The sequence below is a fragment of the Asterias rubens genome, chromosome 15 (genome assembly GCF_902459465.1).
Source record: "Asterias rubens chromosome 15, eAstRub1.3, whole genome shotgun sequence".
NCBI lineage: Eukaryota > Metazoa > Echinodermata > Asteroidea > Forcipulatida > Asteriidae > Asterias > Asterias rubens.
Genome location: NC_047076.1, coordinates 5,529,625 through 5,548,953, shown reverse-complemented (window position 1 = coordinate 5,548,953; position 19,329 = coordinate 5,529,625). Strand labels below are relative to the sequence as shown.

At 39.8% G+C, this 19,329-nt stretch overlaps 1 protein-coding gene across 1 annotated transcript; it reads left to right on the top strand.

The window, feature by feature from the left end:
- Positions 1-1,943: 1,943 nt before the first annotated feature.
- LOC117299987 (3-oxoacyl-[acyl-carrier-protein] reductase FabG-like) lies at positions 1,944-15,772 on the top strand. The gene is made up of 9 exons (XM_033783623.1): positions 1,944-2,133; positions 6,224-6,366; positions 7,764-7,856; positions 9,713-9,854; positions 11,688-11,728; positions 12,437-12,506; positions 12,792-12,828; positions 13,474-13,534; positions 14,930-15,772. Exons 1-9 carry the CDS (start codon positions 2,097-2,099, stop codon positions 15,077-15,079), a joined length of 774 nt encoding a protein of 257 aa, XP_033639514.1. The 5' UTR covers positions 1,944-2,096; the 3' UTR covers positions 15,080-15,772.
- The last annotated feature ends 3,557 nt before the right edge of the window (positions 15,773-19,329 follow it).

The following is a 19,329-nucleotide window of genomic DNA, read 5'->3' as shown; positions in this document are numbered from 1 at the left end:
GTGTTATCCTTAACTCACTGATCCATTTTCAACAGGGTTTGGCGAAAATCTTATAACTTTTTGTGCATTATTATCTGATCCTGGTCAAAGCGGGAGACTTTGAAACGGTAGGTGGCAGCAGACAGGTAAATTTCCGTCGTTTACTTTGTTCTGAGCACGCGCACAAAGCCCGGCCAGAACCATGGATTTACCTGGTAGTCTGCTGCCGCCTAGCGTCACTCAATGCTGCTCGCTGAGAAAGTTCGGGTTTTCAAAAACCAAACACATGGCCTTTGCCCGTACTGTTCCGGTTTCAGGTCAGTTTTGAACTTTGTTTATAATCCAAGAGGCTAACGTCGATTTATGAATAATTTACAAGGCCTTTCGAAAACTTGGTTTCGGCTTGGCTCCTTGGGCTTCATCAGTGCGGGCCAAGCTTCTCGCGAAGACCAATATATAGCTTGAAAATAACTGTATTTCGAAAAGGCTATAATAATTATCATTGACTTTTAACTGAAAGGAAATTGAAGGCGCGGGAGTTCGAGTAATTTCCAACTTACGCATGCATTATCAATGGGATCTCTAATTTACAATTGTTATTGTGTGTGTTCTTTTTGTAAAGCTTTGTACTTTAAACATCCGCTAATACATAATTATGTTCAATAAAAGCTTTTTTTCTATTCTTGCAATATTTCTAGAAATGTATGTACTTCGATTTCTAAATAATGTGATTGATGTAAAGCTTCTTGAATTTGTACACTCGGTATTGCTTTGAATGAAATAATAATGAACTGTGCATTTTTAAATAATGCGTAGAGGCTGTTTGTACTTGTACCTCACAAGGACCAGATCCTTGCCCGCCATGTTTTCCATTTTGTTTGTATTGTATCATTTCTTGTTTGTCTTATTAAGCCCGGTTCATACTTCCTGCGAATGCGAATGCGAAGCGAATCTTGACGTCACAAATTTGCAACGAACAATTCGCAGCAGTTGCCCTCTGCTCTACTCCCTTGCGATAATCGCTGCGAAAAGAGGGTGTGACGTCAAATTCACGTCAAATTCGCTTCGCATTCGCAATCGCAGGAAGTATGAACCGGGCTTTACTCATCATCACCTTACTTGTCATGTCACTTTTCTGTTTACTCTCCTTAGGGGGGCCTAAGGATAGTTGTAAAGACCGGTCTTCTCTCAATGCACGTATAAATTACAAACCTGTGAAAATTTGAGCTCAATACTGGTCGTCGAAGTTGCGAGAGAATAATGGAAGAAGTTGCACAAGTTGCGTGCTTTCAAACGCTGGAACTAGACATCGAGACCTCATCAGCTGAGGTCTTCGAATTGAACTCGAGAGTTTACTCTTCTCCCCGGCCCCCTACGTCTTTCAAAGGGAGCCGTTTCGCACAATGTTTTTTACTATCGACAGCTTCCCATTGCTTGTTACCAAGTAAGTATGCTAACAATTATTTTGAGTTATTACCAATAGTGTCCAAATTGCTTATAACCGATATATTTTCATTCCTCATAATTATTCCTCGTTCATTAGTTTTCATAGTGTTTGTTTATCATCGTTAAAGCAACCGCACAACATCGCTAAACAGTATAGTCCAAAGGTCCACACTTCGTGTTTTACAACTTTATATAACGTAACAAACCTGTGAAAATTTAGGCTCAATTGGTCATCGGAGTCGGGAGAAAAATAACGGGAAAACCTACCCGCACGTTTCGCCGTGTCATGACATGGTGTTTAAAATAAACCCGTTATTCTCGATACGAGAATTGATAATATTGTTTTAACGTTTTCTCAAAAAGTAAAGCATTTCATGGAATAATATTTCAAGGTTTTGAGAACACAGTAAGTTATTTGTAAATCTGTGAACTTTAAATTTTTGTTCTGTTCAGAAAGTGTCCTATATTATTTTCATAAAATCGACTTCACCAGTAGAGGGCGCTGTTTAGGTTGACTCTCGGACTAGACTTTGGAGGTTGACCACCGCACCCCCACCAAGCAAAGGAGGAAAGATTTGACACTCTCCTGTGATTGAAAAACGGCGCTTGATCTCACTCCGCCGCACACTCATTAACCCATCTCTCGTAGCTGCACACCGTACACTCACAAGATGCCATCTTTTACAGGAAAAATCATCTTAATCACAGGTTTGTTTATTTACACTGTGCTGCCGAGCACAGATTCCCACCACCAGATAGTTGCGATAACGTAACCCTCTTGCCGACGGCAGGAGGGTTATGTTATCGCAACTAACCACCAGATTCAAGATTGCACTTCAGCAACCTATTTTTCGTAGCGTCATACGTTATCGACCCTCATATGTTTTCGGTCCCCAACTTTGATTCCCGTTTACCACGAGATTGTGCAAGCTGCACCGGTGACAGAAGCTATGCAGTTTACTCACAGTCTGTATTTTCATCAGGCTTAATCATGCTGAGAAAAAAGTTTCCTGTCGTTGGTTATTATAATATTATATTTATGCTCAAACATTTAAAAAATGATTGATTTTTGGTACTAATCACTAGTGCATTATTATGCCAACATTCAAATGAGTCAAAGAAACATCATGCAACCTTGAAAGTTCAAAACAAAATTACTATCTGCTAGATTGATTTTCATTCTGCTTTAGTCACTAGATGGATCACGTGAGGTGGTTACTATTATTTTGGGATTCTATGGTGTGCCAATATGGGGAAAATATTAAAATATTTTAAGTGAAAATGATTTACTGCATACTGTAATAAATTCCGATAAGCGTAATAAATATTAAGTCTACATTAAAGAGAAAATATCATAGATTGGTTTCTTATCTCCTGAAACCAAACATAACTGGTCTGAAATGGGGGAAAACGGATTGTTATGAAGTGTGTGTGTTTCAAGGGGGTGGGGTGTTTTAATTTCATGCCTTATGATATCTCTGGATTCTAATATAGTAGCCAAAAATATGCCTTAGGACAAAAATGTAATTAAATTTGTTAAGTAGTAATGGAATAATATTTTTGATTTATTTTGCACGCCATACTAGCTTCTGAATATTCAATAAAATACCAACCAATGAAAGGTGTGAAAACATATGACGTTGCTCCAATGTCGTGCATGCATAAGCACTGTTAATGGCGGACTGTCTCTCGCAACGTAAAACCAAAACTTTAAAAATTTCAACACACCATGAAGTGTAAGTGTTATTGTTAAAAAATTGGATAGATGATTTGAAAAAAAAAATATTTAGTTGTTGATTTGAACAATTTTCCTGTTATCCTACTGAAAACACATGACACCAGGATATAATAATGTCAACTCAATGATTATGAACATCGGTCATATCTCATCTCATCTGGCTGTCTGGGCGCTGTATTCCTTTTTTCAAATCGTCATTAATTTTTTCGAAATTTTGACATTCATTATTGGTCATAATATGACCGATGATGTTAAAATTTCGAGGAGAAAAAAAAAGGACTACCGTGCCCCAGTTACTGGGTCTAGATACTATTATAACACCCCTTACAAGTATTCTGCCTGCTCATTGGTTAAGAGCGCGTCACATGACATGTCTTAGTTTTGCTAGACGACGGCCATGTGATACTGCGTCGGTTTGCCGTGCGCTAGTCCGAAGACTAGCACATGGCGTGCAGTACCCAGACGTCCGTTGCGTGTACGAGGATGATACATTAATAGTCTGTAACCATTTCGGATTGCACGACACTACATGCAGCACAGTAAAAGTTTTTGCAATCTGTATTCGCGTCGACCATGGATTGTAGCATTCAGGTCTGTAACTGTTTGGGTTGTTATAAAACAAATATTGACTGCTTTTACTCGTGCAATGGTTAAAACTATGACTCCCTCGGTGATCCCCGGAGCGTTCTATTTTCAAAAAAGAACGCTCCGGGGACCACCTCGGGAGTCATATTTTTAACCATAGCACTCGAAGCAGTCAATTTTTGTATACTAGTACTACCTAGTACTAGATAGAAAATCTGCGCATCTCTAAGTCTAATTTTTAAACAAAGTAAATTTATTTCATGTTCAAATGAAAAAATGCTGGTGGTAGCATGCTTTTACTTACATGTATTTAGTAAGTTATGCTGGGTGCCGGTTAGCCCTGGCGGCCTTACACTTTCGTTTTGTACTACAGTGACGTCCTGGACATCAGGGTACATTTCTGGGGCGGAAAATTTTCACAGCTTCATAACTGAAATATTACCTGCAAGAAACCACTAATTTCAACAGACTCACATTCCATGGCAGCATATTTTTCTGCGGTGGGTTTTGATCGTCATATTTTTTTCACAAATCCGTCATTTTCATGAAATAGTGCAGCCCCAATGTTAAAGAATTCCCATTTTTGTTTGTACTCTCACAGTCTACTGTGTGTACGCAAGACGCACAGATTTTGAATTGTGTTGTTAACGCTGTGCAGTCAAGATACGGTGAACAAGAATTCATGCGTCTAAGCTTGCATCATGCGTCTTGCACGCGAATGTATACGCGTACGCACAACAATAGACAACACTGTGAGAAAACGATCGAAACAGGAATTTTATAGCGTTGGAAGCTGCATTATTTCACAAAAATGACGGATTTGTGAGGAAAATATGAGGACCAAAACCCACCGCAGAAAAATGTATGCCGCCATGGAATGTGAATCTGTTGAAATTAGTGGCTTGTTGCAGGTAAGATTTGAGTTATGAAGCTTTGAAATTGTTCTATATAGAGAAAAGAGTCCTATATAGTCCTATACTGTAGCACATAGATAGCGGTACGATTTCGATGGATTTAGTTTAAAATTAACTAGATAATATAATAATCTGCTCATCTCTATTTTCTAAATAAAGTTAATTTGTTTCATTTTAGATGAAAACATGCTGGTGGTAGCAGGCTACTTGAGTACCTTGTTTGGTAGATACGTGCGCAATATAAGACTTTGATATTATTATTATTATTATACTTCACTAATGCTGGGTGTCACCTGGGTGTAGCACTATTGTAGCAGGCTATTTAAAATAATTCACTAGATTCCCTAGAATCTGCTGGTACTGCAAGACAATGGCTTGTTGGGATGATGGTAGCCCCACTTGTGTGGCCAAGGCTAGCTGAATGCTTAGCCACACGTCCACACCATTTCCTCATGCAGCTATAAGAAATTAAAAAAAATTCTGGCGCCTTATCTACGAGCCACCCAGCAGAATAAACCGGCTGAATGTGTTCACCTAACTCTTAGCTTGCTTTGTGTGTATTGGAAAGTGAAACAAATAAAATTTTAAAAAGAATTTTTTTTTGAAACGATAACTTTGCTACCTTTCTCCGACTCTAATGTCCTCGATTCGTACACGGCGCGGCCATCTTGGAATATGCCAATCAGCATGACGTCGTCGGCCGCACCGTGTGGTGTGAACGTGTGGCTAAGGATTCAGCTAGCCTTGGCCACAAGTGGGGCTAGGATGATGGGTGAGGATTCGGCTTCAGGCTCCGATCTCTGGTCTGAAGCCCTGATGACCTGAGAGCATTATATACGAAAAGCACACGCAATGGGAGACTTTCCAACGCTAGGTGGCAGCAGACATACCGGGTAAATTTCCATTGTTTACGTAGTTCTGAACATGCGCACAATTCTGAGAACAATGGATTTACCCGGTAAGTCTGCTGCCCTCTATCGTCCCAGAAAGTCTCCCATTGCCGAAACAAGTGTGAGCGCCATTACGGACTGATACAAAATGATGATAAAGGTACTGGACATGTTTAGCTATTGGCAAAGACCAGTCTTCTCACTCGATGTATCTCAACAATGCATAAAATAACAATGTGATAATTTTTAAACTCAATTGATCGCCCAAGTTGCGAGAGAATAATTGAAGGGAAAAAAAAACACCCTTGTCGCACGGAGTTGTGTGCTTTCAGATGCTTGACTTGGAGACCTCACGCGAGAGGTCTCGAAATCAGTTCAAATATTTTTATACTGTGAAATGACCATTTCTCAAAAAACTTACTCTTCAGAGGGAGCTGTTTCTCACATGTTTTATACTATCAACAGCTCTCCATTACCAAGTAGGTTTTTATGCTAACAATTATTTTGATTAGTTACCAATAGTGTCCAGTGCCTTTAAAAAAGGGTTGGAAAAAAGTCTTTTCACTGGCATTACATCTCGGTGAATGTGACAACTTCGTCACATTTACAGGAAAAACTTTTACCAAAAATGACATTAATAGTATGTTGAGTTTTATTGTTGTTTTAACCAGGAGCCAGTTCTGGCATCGGTGCTGAGACGGCAGTGCAGTTTGCTGCATCAGGCTGCGGTGGACTTGCACTGGTTGGGCGCAATAAAGACAACCTGGATGCAGTGTGCCAACAGTGTCAGGAGAAAGGAATGCCCAAGGAAAAGGTACGTTCAAGATATCTTTTCTGTAAACGTGGGAGCACCGGATTCAAGCTCTGGTGTTTGATCAGCAGAGTGTGGGTTCGAGTCCCGGTCGTGACACTTGTGTCCTTAAGCAAGACACTTAACCATGACTGCTTCGTAAAGTTGGGGAGGTAGTGCTTTCTGCTCTACCAGCCAGGCTTCTGATGGATGATACCCAAGCCTACATCCGAATGGACTGTAAAGGGGGTAACCCTGTTTCAGCCCCATGAGTAGGTGGCAACAGCCCCTGGCAAAAGTAAAATTGTAGCCCACATCTTAAAGTGGCTTTCAGGCTAGGTGCTTGTGAACTAAGCATCCAAGTTCCTTAAAACCATTCCAACCATGTTAGTGGCCGGGCCAAATGCTAGTCTGAAACTCCTAAAGGGGGTTTGCAGCACCCTGTAGGTCTGAGCGCATAGTGGAATTTACTACTTGAGTCGACTAGTCGTGCCCTCAAGTAGCCGCGACTAATGTTGAATTCCCAAGATACGTTTCGCCATAATGTTTGCTGCAGGCGCAAAATATAGTAAAATTCACGCTGAAAGGATTGAAGGATGTGTCACTGATGTCTAGAACCAATTGTGTCGCTCACGACTTTTCACGACAACATATTTTACTTACAAAACACAATCAGATATCAGTGACACAACCCTTCAATTCTTTCAGCGTATGAATTTTACTATATTGCGCATGCGGCAAACAAAATGCTGCAATGCATCTTGTGAATATAAATTTAGTCGCGACTAGTGTCGGTGTCAGAGACGCGACTTTTTTGAGGCTCGAGTAGTCGAGAAGTAAATTTCACTAGTCGTCCAGGCCCTAATCTTGAAGTGGTGTGGCCGAGTGGTTAAGAGCACTGAATTCAACTCTGGTGTTTCTGATCAGCAGAGTGTGGGTTCGAATCCCGAGTCGCGATCAGTATCACCATTGCTTCGTCCTTCGGATGGGACGTTAAGCCGTTGGTCCCATGTTTTATGTAACGCATGTAAAAGAACCCAGTGCACTTATCGAAAAGAGAAGGGGTTCGCCCCGGTGTTCCTTGTCCGATCGGCAGCAAATTGCCACCTTGTAAAACATTACATGGTGCTACCAGAATTAGGTCTCATAATTCAAACGTAGTCCCACATCTTGCAGGAAACACTGTATGTTACAGCGCCAGGAGCGTCACTGAGTGACGGACATGTGCACTATATAAGATGCCACAATTATTATTATTATTACTCTAGTAATTATAAATGTCTTCCTGATTGTTATATAAAATCTCCCCGATGGCAAGATGCAAATGTCGGCAGCACTGCAACAATTTTCGAGTCTTGGAGCTATCTGAAGACATGTATGTAATGCTTCATTAAGAATGCTTTCATGTTGCTGTATTCCAGGTCCTTGGCATCATTGCAGACATGGCAAAAGAAGAAGAGGTTCAGAGAATAATGGACAGTACTATTCAACAATTTGGCCAACTAGACGTTCTGGTAAGACCAAGAGTTTTGGTTTATGATTTGTTTTTATTGAAGGGGGGGGGACACAATGTGACATTACACCAGAAATAAGAACACTGAATGAAATGTATGGACCTTTATCATGATGGTGCAGCCATCTTGACTTCTCCCATTCAAGAGCAATGTAACCAAACCTATGTAGGTTGGAAGAACAAAATAGTCTGGTTCCTTTTGTACAATGACTATTAGTGTATCCTTTACTACTATCTGATACAAAGAATGTGACCAATATGGTGGCATAATGATAGAGGTCTATAATGTTGCACAATGGAGAAACGTAGGTTGGCTAAAGCAACTTATACAACTGCATAAGAGAGAGGCATGCTGGCCACTGTGTCCGCCATCCAGAGTTAGCTGTGAGACCCTTAGTTCTTTGTGAACCCATCGACGGACAAACAGGAGTAAGGCCAGGAGGAGATTAACATTCGTACATGTACACTAAAGAAGGACGGACACAAAAACTGAGCTTAGGATGCTGATGCTGGACCGGGATGCGTGGAAGACGAACATCAGAGGTTCCCGAGAAGGTGTCGGCCGAAGGCATCCTCTTTCTCAACTGTCGTCTAGCCTGTTTCACTCCACTGCAGCAGGAAAGCCTCTTCACCAATTCTCCATCTGACTCTATCCTGCGCTGTCTGTTGCCAAGCAATGCCCTGTGTGTATACTTAGGTCTAGTGCTGGGCGAATAGTGAAATTTTGATATTCGGATACCGCTGGCCAATTATCCGAAATTAACCGGATATTCGAATAGTTTTTTTCGCTGTTCGTTTGTGAATGAGATCATATGGGCGGATTGATGTTAGTTTTAGACAGTGTCACTCGGTTCATTCATAAAAATAACCGGATCTAATTTAAAGATGGCGATTTGCTTTTTCTTTTGATCGTGAAGGAAAACTTTCGTAATCTTTGAACAAATTACGTCAGAAATGTCATTGTTTAACTCTTCACGGAGGTGAGCATAGTTAAATACTTAATTTATGCTGTTTTATGCTGTCTTAATAGAAGTTTCATAAGGATTCAGACAAAACATTCCTATCAGTTGTCGCCCGATACCGCGGATATTCGGATATTAAAAGAATATCCGATTACTTGGTTGTAATTACAGAACTATCCGGTTTATAAAAAGGTATTCGCCCCCTATGCGGATATCCGGTTAAGAAAAAAAAGGCCTTCGCGGTTACGGATAGGAAAACCTATTCGCCATTAACCGGATATTCGAATAATTCGCCCAGGCCTACTTAGGTTATCTCTCCATCTTCTGTTTCGTCGCCCTCTTTTTCTTGTCAAGTTACGCTCAACTGGTACAACAGTAAAGAATTGATTAGTTTTGTACACCCGACCGAGGGGACGTGCAACAATTGTTTTGTTATACCTTGGTAACATTGTTATTCCTCTTCTCGAAGTTCTGTTGTCATCTTCAAACATTATTACGACAGAGTATAATGCATAGTTTAATCATGGTTTAATAAGCAGACGAACAGTTCAAATAAGAAACAATTCTTCACTGTTCCCTCGATTGAACCCCCGGGTGTTTCGTACACAGCGCTGGAAATTGACCATTATATTTTATGGAGATTGCACTGTCTAATTCTTATCAACTGTTGATATGGTGAAAGGGGGCACATCTCAAAACTTCTCCAGTTTTTACTTTCATAACTCTTGGATTTATGTGGAAATTATGACACAAAATGTCAACTTTTCCATATGACCAGTGTAGTACCTTATCTTGCCTGCCAGAATACTCAAAGAATGCTCAAGGTCACACTTATTGTGAACAAAGTTCACATGGTCTGTAACAATAATGATTGATAGCTTGTTGTTCATTGCAGGTGAATAATGCAGGAATGGGTGGTGTGAAATCACTGGCCGATGATGACATTCTTACTATATACGACACTGTCATTAAAGTCAATGTACGCTCCATGTTGCAACTCACCCAGCTTGCCGTGCCATATCTCACCAAAACAAAAGGTCAGAGGTTACATGTATATGTCATTAATTGTTTCTCCTGAAAATGAGCAGAGTATACTGTTTGAAACGTCCACACCGGCTCTTTTCAGAGCCAACACTCCCACAGAAGAGATTTACACATGGTTGTACCTGAAAGTTTACTTTTTATTTTTAGTTTCTTCCTTTTAATTAAAGACACTTGACACTATTGGTAGTTGTCAAAGACCAGTCTTCTCACTAGGTGTATCTCAACGTGCATAAAATCACAAACCTGTTAAAAATTTGAGCTCGATTGGTCGCCAGAGTTGCGTGATAACTATGAAAGAAAAACACCCTTGTCACACGAAGTTGTGTCCTTTCAGATGCTTGATTTTGAGACCTTAAATTCTAAACTTGAGGTCTTGAAATCAAATTTGGGGAAAATTACTTCTTTCTCGAAAACTACGTCACTTCAGAGGGAGCCGTGTCTTACAATGTTTTATACTGTCAACCTATCCCCATTACTCGATACCAAGTGAGGTTTTATGCTGATATCTATTTTGAGTGATTACCAATAGTGTCCACTGCCTTTAATGGACACTGTGTTTATTTAGTTTCAGAGCAAATTCATTTATTGGTGAAAGCCAAAATGGAAATCTTATATTAATTTTTTAATTATCTTGGCATTTGTTTGAGTTGTCAAGTTTTCCATGCTTTCTATAACTATTTATGTTCTCCACAACTAATGAAGGTGCTCTATGTTCAGTGAAATAATAGATGCATGTCACCAAGCCATAGAAGTCTTTAATTAAGCTAAGCTACACACTCCACCAGCACCAGCATATCTTTGTATTACACTACTTTGGAACTTCATCATTTGAGTATTATGTCTTGGCACAACGGGTTGCCGCTGTGCTGGCTGATTGATAGGTCATCGGCGCAACCACTTCTGGGCTCTTTTCGAAACCATGGCTTCGGCTTTTGAACCGACTCGGGCTAGCCTGGCCCCACTAGTTGATTTGACAGCTGCGCGTGCTTTGCGTATACGCACTCGGGGCTTCAGACGAGAGAACGGAGCCTCAAGCCGAATCCAAAGCCGAAGCCGTGGTTTGGATAAGGGCCATAGTATAAGCCTTCATGGCTGCGAGAAGGAGGAAATGGCTAAAGACTAAAACTGTTGGAGTCATTCTTAAATGCACTTATAAAGTGCATGTGGTTAGTTTGAAAAGCACTCACCTCGCAGCACTGTTTGGCCCTGGTTCGATTCCGGGCTAGGGCCATATGTGAGCAAAGTTGAGCGTTGGTTCTCTGCAATATCTCCATGGTATTTTTGCGGCCCCTGGGCCAGAAAGTCGAACATTATTCTATGGCTTCATATGTTGGTCGATGTGGCTGGCTGCCCTAGCATGCCTGTTGTGCGAACATGTAACCCTGTCTCTCGCAACGCAGCTTCTTTGTTGCGAGTAGGAATGATAGACCTTATCGTCAATCCCTCTGGCTGATTTTGCTGAACCGCCAAAAGGCATTGTGGGACAAAAGGAAAAAAAGGGGCTTATTATTCTTATTATGCATTTAGGTATGCTATTCATGGTAAAACTATGTCACAGCGTTACAATTGAAAGAGCCTTACTGCGAGTCATGGGAAAAGTAAGGCGAAATGGATCTGGTTTGGAGCAAAGATTTGTACGCAAAGGTCGATACAACTCGAGACATTCATAAAAATATGCTTTGTTAGCCCCGTTTTGTCTTCTCCAACAGTCCCTTTCGCTAATTCCGCAAAATCAGCCAGGCGGGAATCGCGATAAGGTCTAAATAACCTCTGATAAATATTGTTATCATTATAAAACCCTTGCTTGTTTCTTTTGGAATCTATAGGAAGTGTTGTAAACAACAGCAGTGTCTGTGCTTCTAGAACTGTAAGTGTTGAAATTTGTGGGTTTGTCATGGTCTGTGATCTGTTTCATTTGTGATTGTCTTTTGCACACCATTTGTACATGTGCAAATTGATGATTGACATTGTCTTTATTCAAAAAAGCTTATTGAGATGATTAGTTTGAATGGTAATACGGGAATAAAAGGGTAGCGACTAGTTCTTTCATGGCCATTTAAAAACCGGCAGGGTCGAATTGCCGTGTTATAAAGGCCCAACCCTTAGGCGAGGGCCCTTATCACTGGGCAATTCGACCCTGCTAAACTTGATTGATTGCTTTAAGGCACTGGACACCTTTGGTAATTGTCAAAGACCAGACTTCTCACTTGGTGTGTCTCAATATTTGCATAAAATAGCAAACCTGAGAAAATTTGAACTCAATTGGTTGTCGGAGAATAATGGAAGAAATAACACCCATGTCCCCAGTTGTGTGCGTTCAGATGCTTGATTTCGAGACCTCAGCTGAGATCTCAAAATCAATTCAAATATTTTAGTGAGAAATTACCTCTTTCTCAAAAACTACATTACTTCAGAAGGAGCCATTTCCTTCTCACAATGTGTGATACTATCAACAGCTCTCCATTGCTTATTACCGAGTAAGTTTGTACGCTGTGTTATTTTGAGATTACCAATAGTGTTCCAGTGTCTTTGATGCAAAAACACATTCAATTTGTTGTTGTTTTCTGTATTAAAGCTTCCAACGATGATATCCTACAACATGTCCAAGGCTGCTGTCACTCAGTTCACACGATGTACTGCTTTGGGTAGGTCACTGTTTGTCTTGCTTTGTATTTATATTATGTATTTTACATACTGTCTGCTTGTTTTGTAATTGTTTAATGGCCAAATAGAGAATAAGAATAAAGATTAAAGTGCTGTGTATGTGATTCTGGAAAAGGGCTATGTAAATTTACTATCTGTAATATAAATATTCTGGTCAGGAAAAACAAAGGTTGGGTTGTTTAAAAGAATATTTTGTATGCAATGTTATGTGCCATAAATCTGGTTGCCTCAAAGAGTTTAGACAAATTGTTTACTTTTATTTGCAGAGTTGGCTGAAAAGCAGATTCGGGTTAATGAAGTCAAGTGAGTAAATGAAACTAGTATTTTGTTAAACGTATCAAATTGCTTTTTGGTCATATTCTACAATTCTAAAAGTAATTTAAGAGTACATGGTATATGGTTACGTAAGCACAGAATCGGTGCTTACAGAATTAGGGAATTCTGTGCTAACGGCAAATGTATTTCATGGGTTAGTACTCCACGTTACTAGGCTAGTGTAGAAATTCGGCGGTTGCACGCAAGCAGTGAATCGTGATTGTAAGCGCAGAATTCGGCGGTAAGCAGAGCCATGAAATTGGGCCCTGGTGTGTACAATGGGTGCGTTTGATCAGCTTCCCTGGGTCAACCCCCGATCTGCCCCCGGTTCTAACAGCTTTGACAACGTTCCAGGGGCTCACCCTGGTCAGCCCCAAGTGCCCCGCTTGTGGATCAGGTCACTTGGGGCTGGCCCGAGGTGCACGATGTCACCCACGAGAGGGTGAGTGATTGTTCAATTAGCTGGTGCCAGACAATCAACCAATTGAGCCCCTAGTTTGTTTGGGAGAGCTGTGTCAAAATCGTTATATCAGAAGTACTCACCCCACACTTAACTAATCTCTATATTTGTTCAATAATTACGCGCCTCTTGTATTTCTCTTTTTTTTTTTTTTTTTCTTCTTTTTTTTGCAGCCCTGGATCAATTTTAACACCAGTTCATGTGAAGTCAGGGCGTGCTGATAATGTAATCGAGGTATGATACACAAAGACATGAAGCTTTGACTCCTTGTTTTAGCCTATTACATTGTTTTTATTAATAGTAATAAATAATATTACCATTTTAAACCTGCAGCATTTAGCCAAAAAAGTCCCATAAAAGGCGGGTTTCTCTTTGACTAGAACGTGCAGGCCAAGCCAGGCTGGAGTTACTGATTGAAAAAGAATGTTTTCTGTGACCCCTTTTAAAGGCAGTGGACACTATTGGTAATTACTCAAATAATTATTGGCAGAAAACCTGACTTGGTAACAAGTAATGGGGAGCTGTTGAGAAACGGCTCCCTCTGATGTAACAAAGTTTTTGAGAAAGAAGTAATTTTCCACAAATAAGATTTTGAGACCTCAGATTTAGAATTTGAGGTCTCAAAATCAACCAGCTATAAACGCACACAACTTCGTGTGACAAGGGTGTTTTTTCTTTCATTATTATCTCGTAACTTCGACGACCGATTGAGCTTAAATTTTCACAGGTTTGTTATTTTATGCATATGTTGAGATGCACCAAGTGAGAAGACTGGTCTTTGACAATTACCAATAATGGTAACAGTCTCAGAGCTAGAACTTTTGATAGAGTTAAGAATGGAATTCCACATGCTAGGGTCTTCATTGAAACTAGAAAAAAATAACACTTCTTCTACCTAAAATAAAACTTTGTATTAAACCACAAGGGAAACTTGGTAAATTTGAAACTAATTTTGGTAAGAGTGCTGGCATGTTAATCCCATGGTGGCAGATTCAAGTACCCCTTTTAGTCAATTTGTCTTTGTTCAAGCCAAAATTAAAATATTTTTTTTCTTTCTTTTCATTTGTAATAATAGTTTGGGTGACCTGAAACAGTGCGTTTTTAATCCTACAGTAGTTAGATTTCTGGCTAAATCGCATTGTTCCAGCAGGCTTTCTAACCGTTCAACTGTGCATGGGAACAAACTGTTGATTTTGGCGCTATATAAATGACCTTTGATTGATTGATTGATTAAACATAAGTGGACTAACAAGCAAGCAATTGCAGCCATTTAGAAAAATTTGAAAATATTATTCATTTTTGAAAAAGATTTTTGTTCCAAAACTGTGCCAAGTTCCATGCATCCGCCCTAGGCCTCATCTGTCCTACTACCGGTCCTACTACATTGTCCTACTACTACTCACACAATCCTCAGTCCTAGTTCCTCTCCTCAAGCGCCATGAGCGCGCGCCTTCTTTAGGCGGATACCGGCTCTACTCAGTGCTCTTTATTATTAATATTATTATTATTGTAATTCAATAGTCCAGTTTGTAATTCAGTATCGTACAGAGAGCGAGTTGTTTAATCGAGTAGTAAATTTGTTACTTTATTTTGAATTCATATTCCCTCTTTTTTCCATCCATTGATCAGACAGCCAAGAAGGTCCATGCTCTTGGACGTATTGGGGAGACCAGTGAAGTCGCAAAAGCCATTTTGTTTCTTGCTTCAGATGACGCTTCCTTCATCACAGGAACCTCTCTGGCTGTTGATGGTGGCAGGCATATCATGTGCCCTCGTTGAATTCATCAAGAACAAGCCCAACCTCGTTCCCAGGGGTGATCGCTCTCGGCGCGCCAATTTTTTCCCCAGCATGCCTTGCTCGATCATAACCCCAGGAATTCGTTCATTAAAATGTGCTAGAATCTAAAGGAATGTTAGATCTTAAGGAATGTTTTCGTTTTTCTTAAAAAAAACACATGTTTGTGCCATACAAAAACGCGACCATGATCAACATGCAAATCTTACATCTACATGTAATGCATAACCAATAGACCCTTCCCATGAAATATGTAAATTGCACATAGCGCGTGCGCACTAACGTTTTGGTTGGCAAAATGAGGCAACATCGCGCTGTTTTGTACACGGCTAATGGGTGCGTGACGCCGACGCGATAGCGTGTCTTCTTAGTGCACAACTCTATGGCGTTTGCCAACCAACAGGGTCTGTACGCATGCGTGAATGTAATTAGCATATTTCATGGGAAGGGTCCATTTCCTGAGCCAATTGTGTTGTTTCTCAGTACATCTCTCCAGGTTAGTGACGAGAGGTATCGATTTGGCGCGCTGCCTATGGTAGCGATGCTGGAATAAGCCATTTGTGAGTTAGATTTGGATTAATGCATGATACAATGACTCGCTGCTGAAAGGCAGTGGACAGTATTGGTTATTACTCAAAATAATTATCATCATAAAACCTTTCTTGATTACGAGTAACGGGAAGAGGTTGATAGTATAAAACATTGTGAGAAACAGCTCCCTCTGAAGTGATGTAGTTTTCGAGAAAAGTAATTTTCCACGAATTTGATTTCAAGATCTCAAGTTTAGAATTCAAGCATCAAAAAGCACACAACTTCGTGTGACAAGGGTGTTTTTTTCTTTCATTAATATCTCGCAACTTCGATGACCGATTGAGCTCAAATTTTCACAGGTTTGTTATTGTATGCATATGTTGACATATACCAACTGTGAAGACTAGTCTTTGACAGTTACCAACAGTGTCCACTGCCTTTAAATTCAATGTCCTCAAACTACATGTCTAGAGATATAGACTGAGCAACCACAATCCCGGCCAAATTGCTTGGGCCACCCATTCCTAAAGTTACGTAAAACCATTCCCCGAGTGTACACTTCCCACCGACAATAATCATTCTCTCCCACTCCCCCACTCAATGTTGACTGCAGGAGACCACGCAATCAGAACCAACATTAAAAGGGGGCAGGTGGGCCAACGAGATATGGCTGGGATTGTAGCTGGATGTTGTGCCTTGGCAAGTCATTGTACCAGAGTAGACATTATTCAAATCTAATTCGCACTTGGCTTTATATTAAATCCAACCCTGCCAACCTTTTAAAGGGAAGGTACATGTTTGGTAATTACTCAAAACAAAATTAACTTAAAAACTGACTTTTAACGAGCATTGGAGAGCTGTTGATAGTATAAAACATTGTGATACAACTGCTCCCTCTGAAGTAGCATAGATTTTGAAATAGAGGTAATTTCTCAATAAAATAATAAAAGACTTCTTGCTAGAAGTCTTTTATTCCTATCTGAAAGCACACAAATTCGTCCAACATGTCTAACAAGGGTGTTTTTTCTTTCATCACTTTCTCCCAACTCCGATGACCAATTTAGCTCAAACTTTCACAGGTTTGTTATTTTATGCAAACATGTACATGTATGTTGAGATACACCAAGTGAGAACACTGGTCTTTGACATTTACCAATAGTGTACCTTCCCTTTAAATCAATAACAATGAGACATTGCTGTCTACTATTAGATCTGCTGAAAACCAATAGAATCGCATTGGTTTTTAAAGATTGGTTTTTGAAATGTTACAAAGAAAACCTTTAAATCAACTAAACAATGAGACGTAGCTTGCTGATCTAGCAATACTAAGATACGCTGAAAACTAATGGAATTGCATTGGTTCTGAAACATTAAATTTAAATTCTATAGTTTTCTAGAAGCATAAAATGCTGTAATAAAATCATGTTTGTTTTCATTCTTCTTAATGTAGATTATAAACATTGGTTTGCTTATTGTAGACCTACATGTAGTAAATGTCATTCTTTTTAGAACGATGAGTGAGGTGGAATAACAATAGTCCCCCCCCTGGGCCATGATACATCTTTTTAGCACATCCTGTGATTGGTTCTACAAGCAATAAAAATCACAATATATTAGCATGGTATAACAGTGAAATTTACTGTGATGAAGAGTTGGTCATTAATTGGGAATAAAAATTAAATATCAATTTTTTTTGAAAATTATAAAACTAATCTCAGGTGCTGGCAAAAATCCATTTTGATTTCTTAAAGAAACACGTTGCCTTAAATCGGACGAGTTGGTCTATAAAAAAGCGTTTGTAACCGTTTGTTATATAACTTAAAAGTAGAATACAATGATCCACACAAGTTTGCCTCGAAATTGCGTGGTTTTCCTTTTACTGTGCGAACTAACACGGTCGGCCATTTGTGGGAGTCAAAAATTTGACTCCCATAAATGGCCGACCGTGTTAGCCGACGAGGTAAAAGGAAAACCGTGCAATTTCGAGGCATGTTTGTGTGGAGCATTGTATTCTACTTTTACAGCATCTTTCTACCCATATGCATATTATAACAAACGCTTTTCAAAGACCAGCTCGACCGATCCAAGGCAACGTGTTCTTTAATTTATCGCTATTATTTTTCATATTTTAAACTCGTACAATGAGATGTGTAGGAAGGCTGTGTATAAAATTGCTATTGCCAAGGTACATGTATCATTGGACAGAACTTGTACTCGAGATGTGTGATATACTGTGGAATTGAATTTGGAAGTTTCTTATTTTCATAAAATTAATGAAATAGCTATATAATAGTTTTTAAATAACAAAATGGTCAGTTGGATGTTGTTATGGATTATTTAATGATGAACATATTAAACCAATTAAACATTTATATAATAATACATCAAATCATACATTTGAAGCATGATGTAATAGCTTTATTGTGAATGTTTTTTTTCAAATGAGAACGTGTTCACATGGCTTTAAGGGAGTGTCGTGGCTGAGCGGTTAAGAGCACCGAATTCAAACTCTGGTGTTTCTGATCAGCAGAGTGTGGGTTCGAATCCCCAGCCGTGACACTTGTGTCCTTAAGCAAGACACATAACCATTGCTTCGTCCTTCGGATGGGACGTAAAGCCGTTGGTCCCATGTGTTGTGTAAACGCATGTAAAAGAACCCAGTGCACTTATCGAAAAGAGAAGGGGTTCGCCCCGGTGTTCCTGGCTGGATTGGCAGCATATTGCGCCATAGCACCTTGTAACCCATTACATGGTGCTTAAGGATTAGGTCTTATATCTCAAAATTTGTCCCACTCCTTGCAGTAATAATACCTGGTGCTTTGTATCCTTTGGCGAAAGGCGCGTGATAAATACGGTTATTATTATTATTATTGTTTAAGGAAAAACATCAATAAACAAGATTTGACTTCAATTTTTCAACTTGATATAAATTTATACTTTATTAATATGCAAAGATGATGAAGATCTCAGAAACAAAGTGACCTTTTCCCCTCTTGCCGGTCTTGCAAAATGGTTGTGCTGTTTGCAGATATAGAATTGCCAACTTATTTCAGAGTGAGAGGCAGCCAACGATTTCACCCAACTCTTTCTAACTTAGGATTAAACTTGCAGTAGGACTTAGGACGAGTTAATTTCTGTATCCGAAGACACGGGACGCATTGAACCCATCCTAAGTTGGGACGGGTTAATCGTCCCCACTCGAGATAGGATTAACCCTAGCGTTTTGTGAAATCGACCCAAGGTTGCTTTACAGGCTGTATCCACAATAAATATGTCTTGAAGTAAAGTTAAGGAGTGTTTTAGTTTGATTTTTGGGGTTGAACAAAGAATTGACTAGAGTGGGATTCGAACCAACGACCTCCGGATTAACGTGCCGGCGCTCTACCAACTGAGCTATCTAGCCCTATATGGCGGTGTCCCTATTTTGTCAATATCTTTGTTCGGGGGTGCTTTAGTTTGTTAAGATCGGAGGAGGGAGTTCAATTTGCATCTGGATATTTACAACACATCTTAGTTCACATAGCCATCCGTCGACTAGAGCTAGACCAGCATTGTGATGTAGCCTGTGGTATAGTAGTTGCCCTGGGGGTGGTGTTCCATAAGCTGATGTTAAATACTGCCCAAGATCCATTCTGTCACCTACATGTAAACTATCTCGGTAACAACGTGCATCAATGTTTCTGTCTACAAAAGTCTTGACACC